The sequence below is a fragment of the Ursus maritimus genome, unplaced genomic scaffold (genome assembly GCF_017311325.1).
Source record: "Ursus maritimus isolate PB19 unplaced genomic scaffold, ASM1731132v1 scaffold_28, whole genome shotgun sequence".
NCBI lineage: Eukaryota > Metazoa > Chordata > Mammalia > Carnivora > Ursidae > Ursus > Ursus maritimus.
Genome location: NW_024425341.1, coordinates 2,725,565 through 2,748,945, shown reverse-complemented (window position 1 = coordinate 2,748,945; position 23,381 = coordinate 2,725,565). Strand labels below are relative to the sequence as shown.

At 52.2% G+C, this 23,381-nt stretch overlaps 1 protein-coding gene across 1 annotated transcript in view; it reads right to left on the bottom strand.

Annotated features, from left to right (window-relative positions):
• ANK1 (ankyrin 1) overlaps positions 1–23,381 on the bottom strand; it is a 130,762-nt gene that overhangs the window by 44,488 nt on the left and 62,893 nt on the right. The window contains exons 6-24 of the mRNA XM_040643221.1: positions 22,344–22,529; positions 21,232–21,330; positions 20,660–20,758; positions 20,266–20,364; positions 18,013–18,210; positions 16,520–16,618; positions 16,006–16,104; positions 15,400–15,498; positions 13,911–14,108; positions 13,255–13,353; positions 12,728–12,826; positions 8,603–8,800; positions 6,033–6,131; positions 4,089–4,187; positions 3,756–3,854; positions 2,434–2,526; positions 1,925–1,997; positions 1,153–1,176; positions 200–293 (exon numbers count right to left, since the gene is read on the bottom strand). Coding sequence (XP_040499155.1) covers positions 200–293; positions 1,153–1,176; positions 1,925–1,997; positions 2,434–2,526; positions 3,756–3,854; positions 4,089–4,187; positions 6,033–6,131; positions 8,603–8,800; positions 12,728–12,826; positions 13,255–13,353; positions 13,911–14,108; positions 15,400–15,498; positions 16,006–16,104; positions 16,520–16,618; positions 18,013–18,210; positions 20,266–20,364; positions 20,660–20,758; positions 21,232–21,330; positions 22,344–22,529 — 2,153 coding nt within the window. The remainder of the gene's footprint in view (positions 1–199; positions 294–1,152; positions 1,177–1,924; positions 1,998–2,433; positions 2,527–3,755; positions 3,855–4,088; positions 4,188–6,032; positions 6,132–8,602; positions 8,801–12,727; positions 12,827–13,254; positions 13,354–13,910; positions 14,109–15,399; positions 15,499–16,005; positions 16,105–16,519; positions 16,619–18,012; positions 18,211–20,265; positions 20,365–20,659; positions 20,759–21,231; positions 21,331–22,343; positions 22,530–23,381) is intronic.

Sequence of the window (23,381 nt, the reverse complement as noted above, 5' to 3'; positions counted from 1 at the left end):
GGGGGCGCGGGACACAACTCTATGTCCCCGGCTGTCGAGGCGCAGAGCTCACTGATCGTAAGGAGCTGGACCCACAGTCCGACCACCCGGCATCCCATCCCCATCAGTGGCACATGTGGGGCCTGGCCTTCTGTCAGAAGTCCCTCTCCTCTGTGTCCCAGGGCTGGACCTGCGTGTCCACGGTATGCCCACTCCTTACACTTGGTCCAGCTTCGGCACGAAATCCAGCAGCTCCTTTTCTTCATCTATATCCCTGGAATCCTGCCTCTCAGCCTTGGAGATGAGTTCTTCCCCTGAAACCACACAAGCGGACGTGAGGGACAAGAAGGAGAACTCCTCTTTCTTTTTAAAAAGTGCTCTCCCGCTCCTCCTCTCAGTGCTGGCTCCCGAGGAGTGGAGCAAGGTCCCTGCTGCTCCAAGGGGACCACTAACAGTGTCTTCGGCCAGTCCTGCTCCTCCTGCCCCGGTGCACAGAGCAAGGCAGCCAGCTCCTAACAGCTTAGTCTACCGCAGGCTTTGTAGAAGACAAAAAATACAGTCCAGAAAGGACTTCCTTGGCTTGGCAAGCTGCACCTCAAAACAGCCCTTGCAGGGTACACAGACACAAGGAAAGAGTTGATTCTGTCCTTTGCCACACGGCACACTGCAGAAGGATCAACTACAATGGACTGAACCCATTCATTCCGAAGGGCTCTAGGGTTTTTGGCAATCACGGCAGCCGAAACCTCATTACTTCCTAAGTCCCTTCCAAAAAGGTTCAAACTACGTGTGCAAGCCAGACTGCCTCTTTGTTCCTCTCTCCTTGCCTGGACTGGAGTGGGAGCCCTCGACCTTGCAGTGTCATTTACTGTCACTTAGCGGGGAGTGGCCTGGCTCTGTGATCTGGAGCTGACAGAATGGAAGAACGGCTCATGCAGTTATGATCACGAACACGGTGGCATGGGCACAGACACGGAAATGGACAGGCGGGAGCCACCCGCCTGGGCATGGATCTTACAGGTGTACATCTCCTGTTAGAGTCAAGCTCCCGGCTCCAGACTGTTAGCCATGAGAGGAGGGTGGAAAGCGGGAATGCATTAGTGAAAGCAGGGACTGCTTAGGGTGGAATGCACTCGTGAGAAAGGGCCACAGGGAACAGAAAGTGTTTCATACCCATTATAGTTATATGAGCGGTTCCTGGAAAGCAAAGAAGAGCCAAGTTTAAGAAAGGACAGGATTGAAGTCAGTTAAAGCAAGAGGCATATCATTAAATGGGACACAAAAGGAGCTTTAATCATCTTGCCAACACGGTTATACCACCAGGGGCTGGAGGGAGAATCCAGATCAACCCCACCATTTTACATCACAAGGGGTCCCCTCAGACTTCCCTGATGAGATGGGCTTATGTGGGGCAAGAAAAAATACTGCAAGCACTCTGTGGGTCACAGAAGCTGAAACGCTAGTCATTTCATAATAATGGATACACTCCAAAACTTACTGACCCACTATGGGGACAGAAGCGTAGCTTATTAAGAAAGATTCTTACAGAATTTAAATGAATAGCTTGTTATTTGTTCAAAGCACAAGGAAAATCTCAGGCTAAGTTTTATCGTAGTTCTTTACGGTCTGAGAGTTGATCTGAGTAGAATCATACTCCATGTATTATATATGTAAACACTCAAATATTTAGGAAACTTCACAGAATTTTATATTTTAATCTCCGACATGTCAATTTTTCCTTCTCCTAAAATTACACTAAAGGAGTATTTTTGATAACAAGATGACATCATTAAGCGGTTCCCTCTGGCTTCAATACAGACCGGTGGACCGAGGGTGTGCAGTATGGCAGGTAGCCAGGAGACCACAGCAAGGGGGGGGGCTCACCGCCCCCTGTGCTCCCTTCATCCTGACTTGCCCCCCTCTTTTTGTTAATCCTAGACTTTACCTTCATCTTCAGAGACATCCAAGATCTCATCTACCGTCTCAGGGAAACTCAGCCGGTGCTTGTCACTGGTTAGCTAAATTGAGAAAAAGAAGAGAATTCAACCCAAGTAGAACAGTGGGCCCTTTCACCGATCCAGCAGTTACCTGGTTATGACTGTGGAGACAGGAAGGAGGTGGGAAAGGAGGTTTGTCCTTGCCCTCGGCCTGAGAGCTGATGCCTGGCAAGGGCGTGAGCAGGCCACACCAGCTTCCTCCTGCCTCGTCTCTGCCCCCACCCCTTCTTGCTGTTTGCCCCCTTAGCTCTGCGCACAGCCCTAACTCTTCTCGCCACTAGGTGGCAGTACAACTCCGCGCGATGGAGAACACTCCCCTGCGGGCCCCAGCCCCGCCTTGGCCGGGTGCTTCCTACCCCGGCCCCAGAATGCGCTCTTCTTCCCGGAATAACCCACGGGGCGCCCTGTCAGGCTGTGTGTGTCTGGGGTGGCGGGTGCAGGGGAGGAGTCGACATACCACAAAACTGGGTTCATCCGTGACAACCTTGAGCACGTCGGTGACAGAAATGTAGCCCAAGCGCTTGGCTATTGCCAGAGGTGTGGTTCCATTCTGGGGAAAACAGCAGAGAGAGCGGGATCACACAAGGAACGGACTCTGGGGGGAAAGCACCGCCCCTTTCACACAGACCAAGCTCCCGCAGACACGCTGCCCCTCGGAGCCCAGAGCAAGGTGTGCGCATGTGTGAGCCCAGACGGGGGTTAGCAACGATGCTCGCCAAGACCGGGTGCTGGGGAGAGGCGGGCACGGAGACTCTAAATCCGTAGCGCGGGAGTTTCGAAGTGAGAAAAGGGGAAATCTTGCCAGCACATGCCAAGAACTGCCAAGAGGGAACCAAACCAACCGGAGGGAATGGGTCCAGAAGGCACCATATGCAATTTTGGAACACGAAAGCGAAGAGCAATGCTGCTCGCTGCTCCCAACCCCGGTTCTTTGGGTGTCCGTTACCCAGCGTCGAAATAGTTACAATAATCCATATACACGTCAATGAACTAGCTAAGCCAGTCGGAAATCACGGTCACCAGAGCCAGGGGCGGGGTATATTTTCTACTCTGATTTGAAGAAGCAGAGCTACGTGGAAGTAAGTAGATGTGGAGGCTCTCTTCGTCTTTTGAGTCCTCCAGTCCCAGGATGTGCCCTGGGCCCCGTGCAGATTCAGCTCCAACCACAGTTATAAGCTTTGCAGCCACATCTCCAGTCAAAGGGCCGCACGCTTCCAGAGCTGGATGGAGAAGGTCTAGGAAAGCCTTCACGTCGTCGGATGGGGAGGCCCCACTCAACCATGATCAACGATGCCAAACACAACCCCAGAGCCCCGAAACGGCAGGAAACACCCAAGACGTTTGTTGTGCTCGCTTGTACTATACTGACAGCAGCTTCGCATCATATAGAAACAGTTTCAAAGGTGATATTTAAATAAAGGTAAAAAGGGGAGGGTAAATGGTACTTAAAATGGTAACCTACAGGGGCCCCTGGGCGGCTCAGCTGGTTAAGCATCTGCCTTCGGCTCAGGTCACGATCCCAGGGTCCTCAGATCAAGTCTGCTTCTCCCTCTCCCTCTGCCCCCCACTCATGCTCGCGCATGCTCTCTCTTTCCCAAATAAATAAAGTTTTTTAAAAAAAGGGATAACCTACAGTCACCAGAACCTACAGTCACTGCAGCCTGCCCATGCCCCAGACGGGCAGAAGGGATAGGTAACGAGCTTCTGTGGTTTATAGGGGTCTTACAGAGCTGCCCGTGAGAACAGCTTTCCGAAATCAGGAAACTGGTGGGTACTTACCGAGCTGACCTCGTTTGGGGAAGCACCATTTTTGAGAAGCAGTGTCACGATGTCTGTATGTCCTTGTTGGGCCGCCTGGTGCAAGGGACTGTATCCTTGCTGTAAAATCAAGGTGACATTTTGGCAGGATTAACTAGCTATAAGAGAAAGAACTGCCCACATACTACAGAGCCTGTCTTCTAAATGAAACCCACAAAAAATGCATTTTCCTCATTTCCTCCTCCAGGGTCAAGGCTTAACATTGTAGCAGAGCCCCAGGCACACCCAGAGTAACTCTGTATCCTAATTTGGCACTTAAGAAGTATAGAGATTAGCTCTCCAGTGTTCTCGTACCTTAGTCTTGGCATTGACGTCTGCCTGGTGCTGTAGCAGAAACTTCACCAGCTTGATATTTCCATAATGACTGGCCACGTGGAGTGGAGTATAACCCATCTGAAAAGCAAGAGGTGAGAATGAATGAGCAGGAGGGCTGACAGGCATCCCCGGAGCCATTGTGGCTGGGCATTACCGCAATCCTTAGCAGAGCTGCTTAAAAAGGATGACGGCCAGGGAAGCCCTTTGGAAGGCTGGCAGCTGCCACGGGGTGCCAGCTGTCCTGCCACTGCTACTGGACGCCACTGGCCTGGGAAGGAACAGTGTTTGGTTTCGGACAAATCAAGTTTGAGGTGTCTGCGAGCGCCAAGTGGACATGCCAAGTAGGCGACTAGAAAACGGACACTGAACCCCATGAAGAGGTCTAGGCGAGGAGACGCCTATGCGAGGTGAAAGTCCTGCAGACGAGAACGAGTGTAGAGAGAAACAGTGGGGCCCCCATTCCGAGGCAGCACATAGAGGGAGAGACAGAAAAGAGGAGGTGGGAGGAAGCAGCAGCAAAGCAGGGAAGTCACAGGTAACAGAAGCTGGGGGAGATCAGTCCAGAGGGAAAGAGCTGCCATTGGGCTGTCTGCTGGGAAGGGGGCTCCAACGGGGATACACAGTTGCATGGAGGTTGCTGCCGACCTGGGACAAGAACATACTTATTTCCACTAGAAAGGTGAAATCCCACTGTCCAAAAACCCCACGAAGGCTATCGAGTTTAATGGAATGGAATTTATAGGAACTGGTCATTGCTTGAAACAACCAGGCCTGGAGTATTTACTGACTGATTGGAGCTTAGGCTGCAAAGGAGCTCATTTTCTTTTTTTTTTTTTTCAAAGACTTTATTTATTTATTCGACAGAGATAGAGACAGCCAGCGAGAGAGGGAACACAAGCAGGAGGAGTGGGAGAGGAAGAAGCAGGCTCATAGCAGAGGAGCCTGATGTGGGGCTCGATCCCATAACGCCAGGATCACGCCCTGAGCCGAAGGCAGACGCTTAACCGCTGTGCCACCCAGGTGCCCCAGGAGCTCATTTTCAAGGAATCTGTTCTGCTGAACAGTTGGGTGCTTCCTTAAAGGCTGACAAGCCAAGGTTCCCCGAGCCCTTTGGTTCTAAGTGTCCCCAGGGAGCTGGTACCAGATCCCAGAAACCATCTTGAAACCCTGCAGGCTGGACCTCAAGCAATTGTATGGCTTTGGGACCCCCAATTCTAACTCACAGTATAGGGTCTCTCCTGTAGGACCCCAAAAGACCTAAGTGGGCCCAGAAAAGCCTCAAAGATCCAGAACATTGTTGGGCTTTAAGCAGATTCCTGGTGAAGCTGCAGACAGCTGGTGATCAAACAGTTGCTAAATTTTTCTCAAAGAGACTTCAACATCACATGGTTGACCGGAGGTCCCCCCCTCCAACCTCCTACCATCGTCCCCTCCACACTGGACTGCAAGTCCTCCAGGCAGGGTCCCCCCTGTGTGCTGTGCACCCTGTTATCCTCAACTACCCCACAGAGCTCCTCGCACACAGAAGTTGTTCACAGAAAGTTGAACAGAATGTAACTAATTGCTGGAATAAAAGGGGCTGAATTTCCAAGCGAAGCCTGACATCTTGACACACTGCTCATCTAGGAAAGGCATCGAATCATGATGAAACATTCCTCTTCATTTCTCACTATAGAGGTTCAAAGGTCTAGGAACATTTCAAAGTTCCCCACCAGAAAGTAAGGACATTAGGGTCAGTGCCTTCACACTCCACTGTCATCCCAAGAAGTGGCAGAGAAGAACGTGCTGCTGAGTCCTTGGGGTGTCAAAGCTCTGTGAACAGCTGCCTCTGAAGTGGGGGTGGGGGAGGCCAGCACCGGGCAGGACAAGGGGCACACACCGGGGAGAAGGGAGGCCAAGCCCACGCGGAAGTGCCTGCCTTACCCGGGTGGTGGCGTCCACAGTGACACCGTGTTTGATGAGCACATCCGCCACTGGAACGTGGCCTTCTTGTGCTACCAGATGGAGGGGGGTGAGTCCGCTCTGGAAAGAAAAAGAAGTTCATCACCTTGTGTCCGGTAGAGAATCCCGGGCCACCGTGAAAGAGCACGGAGGCTTAGGAGCCCAATCTGTCTGTGCAACCACCACACAGCTGTGTGACCTTGGACGAAGCTCTTCCAGCTCTGGGCCTCTACATCCTTACCTAAAAAATGAGGTGGTTTAGCGAAATTAGAGGTCAGCAACGTTTTCTGCTAAGAGCCAGATGGTCAATATTCTAGGCGCATGCCTCTGTCACAAGTACCCAACTCTGTCAGTTACAGTGAGAAAGCAGCTATGGCCAACATGGAAACAAACAGGCATGGCTATGTTCTGATAAAACTTTATTTACACAAACAAGTGGTGGGCTGGTTTTGGCCCATGGGCCCTAGGTTGCTGACCTCTGAACTAGATAAACTTTATGGAACTTTCCATTTATAACATTCCCTATTTTCCTGATTTGAGATAAGCCTCAGACCCTGCTCTCCTTATCTAGAAAATAGAGGTGATCACTGACCATCTAAGAAAACACAGATGAAACACACTGGAAAGCACAACGTGCCACTTAAACGTAGCACGTGACTACACGTCACAGTCCATGCCTCACTGTCAAAGGATGGACAGCCCTATTGGCACTGAAACTACCACATTCTTGGGAGTTCTCAGGACACCTTTCTCAGGAGGAGAAGGGGGCCCCGGAGATGTGATCTGATACGTGTATGTGTACTCTCACACCAAAATGTCAGGAAAGTCTTCTCTCCCCCATACCCTACAGAATACGCTCCCCTAACTATGGGACAAACGGACCTATGATGCCTCTGTAGTCAGAAGCGGGGGCAGGGCCTGTCCGGAGCTTTCCTGCCAGCTGACCAGAGGCCCATAAGCAGTAACGCTCCGCAGCTGAGGCCAGAGCAGGCAGAACAGTCCTAGCTCAGTCACAAGTCTCTGGGCGCCTTGCCTGATCCTTGGGATAACACGGTAATTCACCCGTGAGGTGGCGTGTGGATGACTGAGGATGTCTCCAGTATAGAGACTCACCATCGCCCTCGTGGCCCCTCACAAAGCCTGCGTGAAATGGCACGGCACAAGCAAGAAACCAAGCATCCAATCCAATATAATGGTCCTGCCTTCACAGTGCCCTCCTGGGGGTCGCCTGTCCAAGCCTGTGCCAAAAGAACCAATGGGTCTACAGGTTTTAACAGATCGGCATGTCCTTAAAACGCTTGCCTTTCTGAAACTGTTCCCTTACCATCTAAGGAAGTGGCTCTTTCTAATGGTTCCATGATATGAAATGTCCAAAATAGGCCAATTCGAAGAGGTAATAGCTTAGTGGTTGATGGGGACTGAGAGGTTTGGGGAAAATGGGGTGTGGCTGCCAATGAGGCTTCTTTGTGGGGTGATGAAAATGTCCTGGAATTAGACAGTGGTGATGGTGGCCCGATTCTGAAATATACTAAAAACCACCGATAAGACAGTTCAAAGCGATGAATTTTATTGTACTTAAATTATATTTCAGTAAAACTATTATTTAAGAATATATATATGGTTTCACTCATCTATGGAACATAAGAAGTAGGAAGATCGGTAGGAGAAGAAAGGGAAGAAGAAAGGGAGGTAAACAGAAGGGGGAATGAACCATGAAAGACTATGGACTCTGGAAAACAAACTGAGGGCTTCGGAGGGGAGGGGGTGGGGGAATGGGATAGGCTGGTGATGGGTAGTAAGGAGGGCACGTATTGCATGGTGCACTGGGTGTTATACGCAAGTAATGAATCATGGAACTTTACATCAGAAACCAGGGATGTACTGTATGGTAACTAACATAATATAATAAAAATATTATTATAAAAAAATAATAAAAAAATAAAAAAACAAGTGATTCTTAGTCTTTCTTGGGTCGTGCATTCCTTTGAGAAGCTGAGAAAAACTATGAAGACCTCACCTAGAAAAATGCTCACGTGCCCATCCTCCCACAATGCTGTGTAGTCTTGGACGGACCCGTACTCCTCCATCATAGTCCCTGGGTTGGTAACTGCTAGTTTAGTGTATTGATGGGCATTTAAAAATATTCTCCCACAGAAAAAGAATATTTAGTACCAAATTACTTACCACATTCCTGAAGGTAGACACTGGCCTATATTTGAGAAAGTGTATTATGGATTTTAGTATTATCTTTTTGCAGATCCTTGAGTCAATCTAATTAGAAAAGGTTCTGGCATCAGGTAGGCTCAGGGTCATGCAACCTGGGGTGTGAGCAACCTTTCTGACCCTGTTTATTCATCTATAAAACTCAGATAAAGCCTACACGGGGCTGTTATAGGATCACACACACACACACACACACACTCACACACTCACACCACTGAACTCAGAACCTGAGCACACAGTAGGTGCTTAATATTCAGACAGAATATCTAGTTAGCTACTAAGAAAACATTTACCGAGATGACAGGGCAGATCTGGGAAGCCGTGTTTACCTTGTTCCCCAGATTGCCATTGGCTTGTTTGGAAAGCAGCAGAGCCACCATCTCCGCGTGACCCTCTTGGGCAGCCAGGTGAAGGGGGGTCACACCTTGCACCGACTCGGCATTCGCTGACCCCCCGTACTGCAGCAGACTGCGGGCCACCTCCATCTGGTTCTGCTTGGCAGCGATGTGCAAAGGGGTGTAGCCATTCTGAAACAGAAGCAGCCCGGGAGCCTGGTTACAGGAGTGCTGAGTGGACAAGCACACGCCTCAAACGTCCAACCCTTGGAGGGAGGACACGGCCTGCTTCCTGGCCTGCTGCACGCCCCCTGAGCACAGCTGGTGTGTCACCAAGGACAGCAATTAAAGTCAACAAACCAGCCAACCAAATCCCTCTGATTTGGAGACGGCTCTCAAGGATCCGCACGTCCCCCACATCCCAGCCGGCAACTGTCCTGTGCCTCTCCTCACCCCCTATTTTCTGTGCTCATGCTCTGAGCAGGACGTGCTCGGCCACCGCAAAAGCTAGCAGTCAAGCAGACAGCTCACGGAAGAACTGGAAGCCCGGTAAGTAAATGAAAGGCTCCTGTCTGCAAGAACACCCCCCCCCCCCCCGCCCCAGCATTTCATGAAAGAAAAGGATCAGAGAGCCCTCTTCTTTCCTGTGCAATGGGCCCTGGGCTCCCCCTGGGCTAGCGGGCTGGGGCTGCTGGTCTCAGAGAGACTGGTGTCCCCGGCGAGGAACCGGGGACCTGGAGTCAGTCCTCCTTCCACATTAACTAGCCGGGTGACTGGAGAGTCCGTGTCCTCTAGACACCCTTCTGTATTTTTAAAAGGCATTTAAATAGGATAATGACATCCAACTTGTTCTTTTCTGGCAGCTGTTGGATGGATAAAATATGATAATATATGTGAAGGTGTTTTCCAAAATAAAGATACAAAAGTAATAAACCTGCATACGGTTTGTCAGTGCACTGGTTTAACAAGATGTTTGAGGCCATGACGAGACGACGGCGCCTGGCCAAAATGTGACACCATATACTGTTTATTCAGCTGGTCTCTCTCTCTCTGGTAGGAAGGCTTTTCCAGGGAAGGAAGCAGCTCATGGGTTTACGTTCCAGAGTGAGCTCCTCGTCCTGCTGCAGACAGATGAAGTCTGCTTTGGCCCTCACTGTCAGAAACCCCTTCTACTTCCATGGTCCCCCGTACAGCAAGTCAGGCAGGCATTTTTATTATTATTTCATTTTGTGGCTAAAGAAGTCAGCTCTCGGCGAGGTTAAGTGCCTTATCTAATGTCACCTAGTAAAGAAACAACAGAAGACCCACGCCGGCCTGCAGACCCCAGAGCTGAGTTTCTTTCGGCTGGAAGAGTGCTTCTCAAACCACAATGTGCACACAAAACACTCAGGATCTTGCTCAAATGTAGACTTGACTTAGAAGTTCTAGGGAGGCCCCAAATTCTGCGTTTCTCACAAGTTTCCAGGTGATGCTGAGGCTGCCGGCCCAGGGACCACACTTTGTCGTGAGGCCCCCTGCACGTTCAGGGCTAGAAGAGAGACCGGGCCTGAGGACCTCTGAGCAGGACCCATGACTTTCAAAGCACACGCACACTAGTCCCAGAGCGCATGGAAGGAGATGTTGGTTCCCCACCTTCACCAGCATTCTTCCGGCTACCCGCAAGAACTGAACCTCCCTGCCCGTCTCTGACTGTGCAAACCATTCTGCCAGGACCACTGTTCACAAAAAGGAAAGAGGACAAAGGGGATCTGACAGTATAGTAACATTCCCGTTTTATAGCATTGGAGGACAGGGAAACTTGTAATTTACCCAAAGAATGCTATTGAATTAAAAAAATCATTTCCTCTGAATAATTACGTAAGATAATTCATTTGAGTGTTCCTTTCTAAAAAAAAAAAAAAGAGAATACATTCTTTTTAGGCTGTGTTCCCATAATGAGATCAACATTTTGATTATAATATTAACTAAACAAAATAATGTTTGGATCATACCAACAGAAGGCAAAGAAAGAGGTGCGGCTCACTGGGTGAAGCCTGAGATTCGAGCCGTCCCCAAAGGGGATCTCTCTGTGAGGGGAGCACCAGAGAACGCCGACTTCTCCGTGCCGTCACAGGAGGAACTGGGATGAGGTTGCTGAAGCCCTAAACAGAGCCCAATCCCTAGCAAATATCCACAGCATGAAAGCAACGATTATTAGGACTCTTTTTCACAGACGAGGGGCAGGAACTGGAGCGAAAGCTGCAGTATCTTCATGGTAGTATAATCAGGAGTCCAGGTCACTTGAGCAGCTGTGGGGGTCCACACTGGCAAAAGTAGCACCCTGTCCTGGCAAAGGGCACCCTTTTGTTGGAGGCAGCTCAGGCCAGGTGACCCCTGGTTAAAACCGACAGCTGGTGGTCTCAGAACACAGACTGCCCCTCTGCGCTTCCCAAAAAGCAGCATTAGAGGGAATGAATGACCTTCTGTAGGTGACAAGGACAAGGGGCGGCTAGGTAGAGAGGTTAGGGACGGCTGTGTGCCCCCAAAAGGTCTTCTTCCCCAAGGAAATGAGCTCATCCGAAAGAAAGCTCGTGCTGGCAAGAGATCTGCCTAAATGTTAAAACAACATTAGCATCAAAATTAGAAGGGGGAGGGTTTGGTTTGGGTGCAGAGAGATCTGCATGTGAAATTCTACAAAATTGCCAGACTACTTGGGAAACTATTTTTTGCCATGGAAACAAACCCCATCTGTACAAGGTCTGTACTTGGATAAGGCTCTCTTTAAATACCATCAACCTGGCTCCAAGTTCTTTTATATCAGGAGGGGAGTGAGGAGGCGGGAGTCCAGCTCTTTATTTTTAGAGGCAGGAGTAAGTCACATCTTAGCAGGGCCGCATGCTCCGTCTACACAGTGACGTGGGCTTGCTACAACAGCGGGGACAGGAGCCCAAGGAGACAGAGGTGTCTGGGAGATGCTGTGTCTCCGGCAAAGTGATGCTGGAAAATTCAGATGAGCATCTAATCTGAGGAGGGAAGACAAACCGAAGCCCGCACCGATTTTCCCTGACTCTGGGCTCTGTTCCCACTGAAGTCAGCAGGTGTCAGCTGTCATCACACACCACCCCCCCTCCCCGTGGCTCCCCCTGCCACATGGCTGAGCACTGGGATGTGCTCTCCCCGAAATTACCCGGTTTTCTGAGTCTTGGCTGCCCTGTAGTGAGCTCCCGGGGCAGGGATCATGGGTGAACCCTTTGTGTCAGAGCCCTGCCCCCTCCCTCCCCTTCCTCCCCTGCATGGCCATCAGCCCCCTCCCCTCACAGACAAACACCACACACCCTCTGGTCCCACACAAGGCAGCCTGTCCCCAAAAATGATCCTCGTGTCCAGCTTTATCCCTTCACCTTGTTCTGGCTCCCCGCCACCCCCCCACCAAGTCTGATCTTACATAAGCAAGCCCAGTCAACTCCCTTTACCTGCTTCCCCCGAGAGGCAATGAGCCTGCTACTCTTCAGGGGCTGACACACCGGCCTTGTGTCCACCACGTAATACAGGTGGGTGTGCCTTATTAAAAACACCGTGATTTAAAATCTGAACTCATACGGGAAATACATTTGGGGCTGACTATTCACACTTGAAATAGCCCCCTTCAAGGTTACGGCAGGTTCCCCTGAAATCCTCGATCTTTCTCAAAGTGGGGACACTGTGCCGCCAGCACCAAATGGAGTCAGAATCTGAGACCAGGGTTCACCGCCCCCCCCCCCCCCCCCCGTTTTCCAACTGACCTTTGGCAGCCAGCTGACAAAACGCAGCTGGCAGAACTCCGTTGACACGCTGTAGTTTGGGGAACCCATTTGTTGTGTAACACGAAGCCCAGCTCTGCGAGGTAACCTGTTGCTGAGAAGTGTTACCCATTTCCCACCCCACTCCTGGTCTCCAAATAGCAGCAATTACTGCAGGTAACATTTGTGTGAGCGAGGCGACATCTCTGAGGTAAAAATAAAAGCAAAACACAAAAACCCTCCAGCTGCTCCCGGAACAGCTGTGCCCGACGGGGTGGCCCCGGGCCTGCCTTGCAGGGGCTGAGGCCCTGAGCAGGTCTGGGGCTGGAGCCCCCGGTGTGCGGACCTGGGGCGGACTTACCCAAGCGGGGCTGTGTGGGGAGCCGCCCCGGGGAAGCAGCAGCCGGACGATGTCCAGGTGGTTGTGATGGACGGCCACGTGCAGGGGAGTCAAGCCATTCTGCAGGTGACAAGACGACAGAGACGATAGCCTTCACTCAGCTGGCTTTCCACCAGTGATCCCTTCAGCTATGGGCAGCACCGTTGGGGGCTCTGTATCATTTCTTTCATACATGGTACGATCTGGTTAAAAGTCCTCCCAAATCCAGTCTTGATCTGAAGTCACTCAAGAGCATAACCCGCCAGACCCGGGACCACCTCCTTGTTCTGAGACCCCGGGGGGGGGGGGCAGCACAATCAACACACTCGCTCGGAGAAGGCCCCCAGGTTTTCTAAGAGCACAGGGCCTTTGTCAGAAAGGCAGTCTTGCCAGAGCCCCTTCCCCCTAGGTGGCCGCCCATTCAAAAGATGGACACAAGAGGCGCTAGCAGGGAAGTGTATCCTTGGCTCTGGCCTGGAGCCGAGAGAGGGAGGGAAGTTCAAACTCACTTTTCCCGCAGCATTTGGGTGCGCGTCCCGTTCCAGCAGCAGCTCCGCCACCCTAACCTTCCCATACTTAGCCGCCACATGGAGAGGGGTAAATCCTTTCTGAGGAGAGACACAGGCTGTCAGAACCGTGGGGTGCCAGAGCCGTCTGCCCCAGAGCAAGAGCCCACGGCAAAGGAGGCGTCCCACCGTCGCCGGCATGGAGACGCCAATCACGTAAAGGACACAACAATGTCTGATCCCTCCAAGAGGCCGAGGCCCCAGGAATCAGCGGGTTTCCTGTCCCACTTGCCACCTGCACCCCTGGTGATGGCACGTAACCATCTTGTGTTGTTATCCCACTACCAGCTAGTCGAGAGCAAGGGTTGTCTTAGTCCTTCTTGTATTCCAGAACCTGATTTGACTAGAGCTAATAGCTAGACCATGATAAGGGATAAAGTTTAGGTGGGGGGACGAGAAACTACAGTTTCACCACCTTTCTGGGCAAGGATGACACATCGGGCTCACAGATGGTGGCCGGTCTGGGGGTGCTGGCCCCCTATCTACTTTCAGCATCATCCAGGCAATGCAGAGGACCAGGTGGGAATGCCCGTCCCACACCCCAGGACCAGCGGTGACAACCCAGTTGCCTCTTGAGAACGGGAGGAAGAAGGCTGTACCTTGGTCATGCATGCCTGGGATGCTTCCTTTTCCAGAAGGGCCAGGGCCGTCTCCACATGGCCTTCTCGGGCCGCAATGTGCAGGGGGGTGTGCCCGGCAGTGGTGGCCAGGTTGGGATTGGCATTATTTTCCAGCAGGAGCTTCACCATGTTCATGTGGCCGATGCGAGCCGCGCAGTGCAGCGGGGTCTGGTCATCCTGGAACCCAAAGTGAAGACAAGCAACAGGGAATACTAAGGTTTCTTAATCCAACCCCTCACTTTACAAAGAAGAAAGGTGAGGCCCAGAGAGGCCAAGTGACTTTCTTTTTTTTTTTTTTTTTTTAAAGACTTTTTTAATTTATTCGACAGAGATAGAGACAGCCAGCGAGAGAGGGAACACAAGCAGGGGGAGTGGGAGAGGAAGAAGCAGGCTCATAGCGGAGGAGCCTGATGTGGGGCTCGATCCCATAACGCTGGGATCACGCCCTGAGCCGAAGGCAGACGCTTAACCGCTGTGCCACCCAGGTGCCCCACCAAGTGACTTTCTTAAGGTCACACAGCTAGTAAGATGAGGAGCTGGGATTCAAATCAAGTCTCTGAGTTATAGAAACAAATACGTTCTCTCACTTAATCCTCACAACTATCCTTCCAGTTAGCTGTTATTTGTACTGAATTGCCTAAAGCCTCAGCCTTCCATCTGTAAAATGGGAACAATAATATACCTCATAGGGCTCTGGTTAGGATCAAGCAGGTGGTGTACATAAAATGTTTCACACAGTGTAACTGGAGCTCTTCCTGTCTCCCAAGTCACGTCTGAGCGGATACCTGCCTCTCTGCTTAAATGGGGTCATGGGAAAGTCTAAACTGCTGAAGGGGAAAGATGGCTTTTTCCTCTCACCCTTGCTCCTCCTCCCCCCGATACTGAAGGGGTTCAGGGGTAGGTTCTCGGTGCTGTTGGGCCCAGCTGGGGGCCTCGGGCATGGCCCAAACACAAACCACAGTTCTAAGTCTAAACTGAGCCCCTGTCATCGGCAGAGAAGGAAAACCCAATGTTGGTCAGAGCCAACTGCCTTGCAAATTCAGCAGCAATTTGTACTGTTCACTTGCCCAACCCTCGAGAATACTTTTTACAGTCGGGGCATCTTCCTTTTTTAGATCAAGTAATTCCTGACTGGTTTTCACTGGTAACACGTTCTCCAAAAAGTTGCTTCTCCTCTTACCCCATGACTGTGACCACCATGAAACCCTTTCAGCCCCCGAGCCGTGCAGGCCAGCCATGCTCTTTGGGCTTTCATAACCTAATGAACAGACAGCTCTGACGCAAACCTATCTCCAGCCTTCTCAGAACCCCGCACAGCAGAGTCTCAGCGTTCAGGACAACCACCGTGGGAACGACGAGGAACCTCTGTGCCACACGCACTGCTGCCGGGCCTCTCATAAGGGTGGGTTTCTCCTCGTTGCCCTTGAATTGCTTACATCCCAGGCTCCTTCCCGCCTCCAGAACTCACCTTGGCCTTGGCATTGACTTTGGCTTTGTTCTGGAGCAAATATTTGGCCACTTCCGTGTGTCCTGCTCTGGCTGCCATGTGCAGCGGGGTCTCCACTTTCTGTGAAACAGCAGAATTGTAGACATGTTCATGCATGCCGAGTTCCCAAAATGACACACGCAGAGTTCCAAAGTGCCAGCCTGGAGTAACTTGGTGGGTTTGTGTCCAAGAGATGGAGTCGTCCCAGCCCGCGGTTATGACACCTGGTGCGTGCGTGCGCGCGCGTGTGCGTGCGCGTGCGTGCGTGCGCGTGCGTGTGTGTTCTCGGTATACTTAAAAGTAAACTTCAGAGCTGACGAATGTTAAAAACTGTACATGTATTCCCCGACAACACTTACAGAAGTTCCCAAATTATTGCCTAAAGAAAACCCCTAGGACTGACAGATGTGTGACGAATTTAACGGGGAAAGGCTCAAGATACACACATATTCTCCCCAAACCCGAAGTCTCTCCTATTGTGAGATTTCTCGCTCTAGCCCCAGAGAGGAGACCTTAGCATCAGTATCTGATCTCCGGTCTGAGCTCTCCGTCCGGAGGACAGAGTCCTTGCTCTCCCCACGGCCTTACCACGTTGGAGACGTTGGGTGACGCCCCTCGCTGCAGAAGGTTCTTCACGATGGGCAGGTGCCCCATGAAGGAGGCCACGTGGAGAGGTGTCAAGCCAGACTGGAACACACAAGAGAGGAATGAGAACAGAGGAGCCTTTCCTGCTCCTACAAAGAAGAGAGAGCCGGATGAATCTAGTGCTTTCTTGTTTCTAGGGGCTGCAAAATGGTTTTCCAAGCAAAGGGAGTTAAATGAGATGGGTTTGCTCCCAGGAAAATGGTTGGAGGGGAAAAAAGTCACTGCAGGGTGACTCTGTGTGCTTCACAACTCAAAATCCTGCACCTGATCTTGGAAAGCTCCCTGAAACTCGACACACGTTCCCTTGTCTAGGTCACCCAATTTATCCCTTCCAGTAGTCAGGACTTGCACACACACATGCAGTCCTGCAGCCCCATGTAGCTAAGAGGAAGAACTCTCCAGAAAGCCTTTGGAAGAAGACCATGGGCCCATGTGCCCATCTGCGGAGCTCTCCTACCTCAGTGACGGCATCAAAGGAGGCCCCGGTCTTCAGTAGCAGCTCCATGACACGGGTGTGGTTCTTCTTGCAGGCGATATGCAAGGGGGTAAAGCCATTCTGCAGCCCCCCCCCAGGGAGAAGACAAGCAGGAACTTACAACTCTAGCCCAAGGGGCCCCCAGCCCCCCCGCTGATGAAGAGGCAGCCTCTGCCCACTGCCTGGACTGTCCACTACTGCCAGTCCCCTGAGAGGCAGGGGGCTCTCCCTTTCATGCACCAAGCACGTTTCTGAACACGTTGTTTATAAACCTTTTTAAAAAATTTAATCATATTTTGGATGCACAAAAAGGGCCCGCTGTTTTAAGTTTCCTTCAGGGGAAACTGACAATAAAGAGCACTTTTGTGAAGCAAATCGTGTTCCCTCTCCCCTGAAATCACCGATCACTTTTAGTAAAGTGGATTTCGGGACAGCAGCTCTGCTGTGTATGTCAACTCCACAAGGGCGGGGAGTTTTATTTGTTTGTTTTTGTGTTTGTTTTCCCGGGGTTTTACTCAGGGAGGCAGTGGTTCTCCGTGGGGAGGGGGGGATTTTGTCCCACCCCATCCCTTGGGACATTTGGCAATGTCTGGAGACACTGATGATTGTCACAACCAGGGGAGGAAGATATCAGAACTGGGGGGGGGGGGGCAAGGACGCTGCTAAGCCAGCCCCCCCATAACAAGGAACATCAGACCCAAAATGTCCATAGTGCTGAGGTTGAGAAATGCCCCAGCTACCCCAGAATAGTCCCTGGAATGTGGCAAGGGCTCAGTGAAAGCTTTCTGAATGAATGAAGGAGCCATCCTTGCGAACCTGGTAGCTCCCCTGCCTTCTCAATTCTCCCCTGTGGGAGTGGGCAGAGAGGAGATGGTGGTCAAGGACATGTGCTGTGCAGAGCTCTGGCCCCACCAGATCCCCGACACTGCCCTAGGAATGCCTGGCCTGGGGCAAGAGGGAGAGGAACCATAGTCCCTGGAGGGAACTTGTTTTAGGCGAGAACTCACTTTTACACCAGCACTAGGAAAACTCTAAGCCCATGAGCAAAGGAAGGATGCTTAACTCAGCCCATTTCACTCACCACCCCCCCCCCAAAGCAGATAAAAAAGCCAGGCAGCCTATAAGGAATCACTGTTCGTCAGCTCCAGGCTGGCTTAGATGGAGTGGCACCCCCAACCCACACACGTACCATGGACACTGCTTCTTAGTGAGGTCTCCTGGGCCCAATTCCCCTCCCCCCTGACCTCAGCCTGTCATCAGGGTGCCGAACGGGGAGTGTGAAGGTCACCAGCCCGCCTGCGTGCTACCGTGCCTTCTGGGCCCCAGCTGGCACTGCCATGTTCCAGGCCCCGAGTCTTGGGGGTACCTCCAGGCACCGAATGGTGCACTTCCCACCAGGCTCAGCCATGCAGCTCTGGTCCTGCTTCCCTTAGCCTTTGCCCTTCTGGCACCTTCTCTTGTGGCCTCCCACTCACCAGGGCTCTGGAATTTGGTTTGGCTCCTTTATCCAAAAGGACCTTGGCTACTCTGTGGTGGCCGCAGTGCGCTGCCACATGGAGTGGGGTCAGATGGTCCAGGGTGATGTCGTCTATCTCAGCGTTGTATTGCAACAGAAGTCGGACACAGTCAAGGTGGTCTCCCTGAGCCGCCATGTGAATGGGGGATAAGCCATTCTGGGAGAAGAGGGAGAAACAAGCAGTTGCAAAGGAAATGAACACGGGAATTCAAGGCGATGATTCCAACCTCACTTCCTACTTCTTCCCTCCATGATGCTTCCACATGACTCCTGAGTGAGCTTGGTTCACTCTGGCCCTCGTGCTCCTGCTGCTCTCTGACTACACTCTCCTTTCCACCTCATCAAATCCTCCAAGCCAGCTCCAGCCAGGCTGACCTCTTCGGGATGCCTTCCCTGACCACCCTAGACTTCTGTGGGCTTTTCTTCATCAGTCCCACTCACTCGGACCTTCCTCATAGAGTTGCTGAATTAACTGGTCGGGTGTGTGTCTCTGTACTTACCAGCCTCTTAAGATCAGTGACTGTGCCTCTTATCTCTCATATGCCCCACAATCTCCTTACGAGCACGGCACACACACAGTGGTCCTTCAGTCATGTGCTTTTGAATGAATGAATGACCACAACATGGAACTTGGATCTAAATCCCTCTGTTTTTGGCCACTAACACACACACATCACTTAACCAACTTCGTTAAGGACTCTCACTGTTTCTTAGGTAGCAATCTCTTTAAAAAAAAAAAAAAAACACATTAAAAACAGAGGAGACTCTTCACTCAATCCTTCACCCAGTAATTCAACAAATATTTATTAAGTGATTAATGAGCACCAGGTTATGGGATAAACTCTGGGGAAACAAAAGAGAACAGACATAATCCTTGGCAGAAGGAAGCTTGTGGACCCACAGGCAAAAGAGGTGGAAACAGATACATTGTTGCCACGCAGTGTGGGACCATCAGGGAAGGCAAGATCAAAGCACAGAGGTCCCTCGAGGGTAGAGTTTCCAGGAGGGAGGATGGGGAGAGAAGGCTTTCAGGAGCAGGTGGCCTGGAGCTACGACTTCTCTAGGAAGACAGAAGGGGAAGAACCTCCCAGTGAAGGGAGCTCTGTGTGCTGTACCAGAGGCAGCGATCCTTCGGGAACTCGGGGAGCCCTAGCTATGCGGTGCAAGCTGCAGGAGGGCCGAGTGTGATGGGGGCGCGGAGCTGAGCTCCAGGCAGGCAGGAGGGGCTTCATGACAGTCCGTGAACTCAGGGACTGGGGTCACCAGTTTTTAGCTTTCAGAAAGGGACTATGGAAACATTTTCAGCAAGGGAGGCACACAGTCAAGCTGCATGACAGCTGGTATCCGTGTCACCTCAAAATTCACAGGTTCAAGTCCTAACCCCAGGAGCTCAGAACGTGACCTTATTTGGAAATCAGGTCACTGCAGATGTGGTTAGTTACGATGAGGTCCTTAGAGGGGGCCTAGCCCAATATGACTGCTGTCGTCATAAAAAGGGGAAGTTTGGACACAGACACTCACACACAGAGACCACGCTGTGTGAGCACGAAGGCAGAGGTCAGGGTGATGCCAAAGGAATGCCAAAGATTGCAAGCAACCACCGGATGCCAGGAGAGAGGCCTGGAACAGATTCCCCCTCACAGCCTCTGAAGGTACCAACCCTGCTGACTCTGATCTCAGATTTCCAGCCTCTAGGACTGTGGGACGATGGGCCGCTGCGGTTCAAGCCCCCCAGTGTGAGGCACTTGGCTACCGCAGCCCTCGCAAGCTAATAGTTGCCACTCAGAGAATGTCACAGAGGTCATACCATGCTTCCCAACTGAAAACTGAGAAGTTCTCAGTGAAGAATCTGGCCCGCTGCCTATATTTGTAAATAAAGTTTTATTGGATCACGACTGCTAGTTTGCATATCATCCATAGCTGCTTTCCTACTACAACGGCAGAGTGGAATCGTTGCAACAGAGAGCATGGCTTGCGCAGTCTAAAAATATTGACTCTCTGGCCCTTTAGAGAAAAAGTGGGCCGTGCCTGATGTAGCTGATAATTAGAGCTATACTGAGTGTCTCCCGTGTGACAGGCATTGGGGTACACATCACACTGGTTCAGTTAGGAGTATTAGCATCTCTCTTTTTCAGAGATGGGATTTGATCCTGAGTTGGCCAGACCTGAAGCCCTGCCGAAAGGATGCTCCTCATGGGAGGGACGCACGAACCTTGGTTTTGGCTTGGATGGGTGCCCCGTGGTCCAGCAGGATCTCTGAGATTCGCACGTGCCCATTCCGAGCTGCACAGTGGAGAGGTGTCAATTCATCCTTTAAAAGACAGAGTCCAAAAGAGAAAGCCCCAAAGGCACCTATCAGAGCCACTGGAGGGAAGACTGCCCGCGGTATCACTGCAGCCACAGAAGCGAGGATGCTTCCTCAAGGACCAGCTCAACTCCGACACATCTCGCTGTGTCTCCTGCTGCCTCCTGGCTCCTGCTGCGGGCTGTTCCAGGATGCTGGAGGCCCATCACTAGCTGGTCGCGGAGAGCCCACCACCCCAGCGGGGGCTCTGGAAGGCAGAACTCCCTCCCCCCGCCCTGCCGCGGAGCTCACTGGCACCCACCTTGGTCCTCGTTTCTATCTGGGCCCCACGGTCCAGCAGGAGCCGCACCATGATCACGTTCCCCCTGCGGGAGGCGATGTGCAGTGGCGTGATGCCGTTCTGGAAGGGGAGGAACAGGAACCAGTCAGGCTGTGGCATCCTCCTCTCGAATGCAGCTGCTCTGCACCCCATGCCCCTGTCCCCCTCCCTGCCCCCGCCCTACAGTGGCAGCAATGCAAGAAGCCACTTTTAGCCTACTGTTAGGACACTTCTCACCTAGGAACGATCTCAAAACCTATGAGGATGTGACAGCATCGTGGGTAATCGCAGCAATCTGGCCAAGGCCTGTCTCTCAGTGTCATCACAACAGACCAGAAGAAAGCCCTGCCCTCCAGGCTTCCCACCTCGAGAATGGGCAAATGGAAACTGATGGGCAGATCATCAGACACCCATCAAGGAGAAGCCTTAAGAGACACCAGGGCTGTCTCACCCGAGGGCACTCATGCCGTAAGGAGGAAATCTGTGGTGTCACAGTGAGGGGAAGACAAGCTCAGGGCCCTGGCCCAGGAGCGGGGCCTGCCAGAGGGCCTTACCTGGGGCGTGAAGTTGACGCTGGCACCCCTGTTGAGGAGTAACTGGGCCACGTTGAGGTTCTCGTAGTGAGCTGCGATGTGGAGGGGGGTGAATCCCGTCTGGGGCACAACAGAGGGGGACAACTTGTCACAAGCCACGCTCTGCCATTTCCACCTCAGAATAAGGACAGGGATTCTGGAAATGTCGGCAGGGCCCGAGGACCCAAGACGGAAGGGTTTGCTGAAGGGGTTGAGAAATGCTTTGTGGCAAGTCATATTCAAAGCTGGGTCTCACCTCTGAGGGACCCCCATTCTTTGTTTTGCGGTTCCTGTGGACAAACCACGGACTAGCATTACCTCAAACTCTTCAGGGCCCACTCATGTGAACGGTTACTTATGAAGAGATGTTAATTAATGAATGACAAGTGCCATGCGGGCCATGATCTTCTCTCTAGAGATTGTTTCAGCTCCCTAAAAGGGCATGGTGACTCAGGGGGCTGGCCAAAGGCGGCCCTTTGGACCCCTTGGCAGGTCATTGTCATCATTCTGTCCCATAAGCCCAAAACCGTGCCTAATCCAGTCAGCAGCCTTCCAGACAAAACCCAGTGACCCTGGGGTGGAGGGACCATGTGACTAGCTCAGTGCGACCCACTCCCACTATAGAGAAGTTGTCAACAGCCCCAACTTACAGAGAATGCATCAGCAGTGCCTCAAAACATCAGACAGCTAGCAGTCCAGGCCCCTGCGGAGCCCTCCCCGTTCTCATCTCCCCACGTAGGGACACCTCCCTTCCTCCACCAGGGGCCAGCCAGGAAAAGAGGGGGATAAATTCTAGAACACCACCTGCCAGATCCCAAAGTTTCACTCTGGCCGGAGAGCCAGCCTGCCCTGGATACTTTTCTGGATGACCGGGGGCAACAAGAACCTTTCCTGATCCACACGAGGCACATCTTCCTGGGTGTTTGTTCGCTAGGGGGTTTAGCGCGGGGCTGTCCCCTGGCGCTCTCCAGGGCACTAGCGGGAATCCGGAGGCACCATGGCAGCTGGTGGCGCTCTGTGCGCAGGGCGAGTGCCCTCTCTGGTCTCGGCGCGTTCTCGGGGAGTGGCTACGCGGCCCAGGGCCTGGCCCTCACCTTGGAGAGCACGTCTGGGTTGGGGTCATTCTGCAGCAGCACCGCAGCCGTCCGGGTGTCGTCGTTGCGTGCCGCGATGTGCAGGGCGGGCAGGCGCACCTTCCCTTTCGTCCCGTAGTTGATGAGGTGGGCCACCACGTTCTCGTGGCCCTGCTGCAGAGCCACCGCTAGAGGAGTGAAGCCGTCCTGGCCACAGGAAAGGAGGAGAGATCCATTCGCTCTGACCCCACCCGACCACTTCCTGTCTTCCAGGCAGGACGCGTGCTCTCACACCTCCGGGCTCTTGCTCATGACGGGCCCTCCGTGGGAAATGACCTTCTTACCATTCAGAGCCCTCTTCATCTGTCAAGCTCAGTTTAAACGCCATCTCCTCCCTAAAGCCTTTCTTGGACCCACTTTCTTTCTCCGCAATCTCCCAGAGCCGAGAGCCACTCATTTTTCTTTATAACTTGTTCCCAGTCTGACTGAGCGCTCTGAGGGCTTCTACTACCCTGTTTCCTTGCCTACCCTCCCTCTCACCCTTCAACATGGCAGAGGACCATTCATTTCTTCACTGTTTCCTTGCCTACCCTCCCTCTCACCCTTCAACATGGCAGAGGACCATTCATTTCTTCACTGCGCGAGTATTAGTAACACCTACCAAATGCTAGAAACTATGCCAGGCACTGAGGATTGGATGGTGAGCTACTGTGATTAATCTCCTCGGTTGTGTGCCAAGGGGCACAGGACCCCATGAACTGGGGAAGCGGAACGAGCACAAGGTCACCTAACTGTTGAGGGTTACAATGTTAGGAGCCAAGAGAAACTTCGGGCTATCTAGTTCAATTTCATCCTTTCTTCAATGACAAAACTCAGGACCAGAGCTGAAGTGACTCATCGTTTATGGCAGGATCCTTTCTCATCAGGGTCCAGCCTTCAGCCGTGCTTAGTGTGGGAAGGACAAGCTTGAGTCTGATGTCATGTCTCTGGTATGTGCCTGGGCATTCCTCAAGACCCATGACTCTGTTTCTTCCTCCCTCGCAGAGCCGGGCAACACCC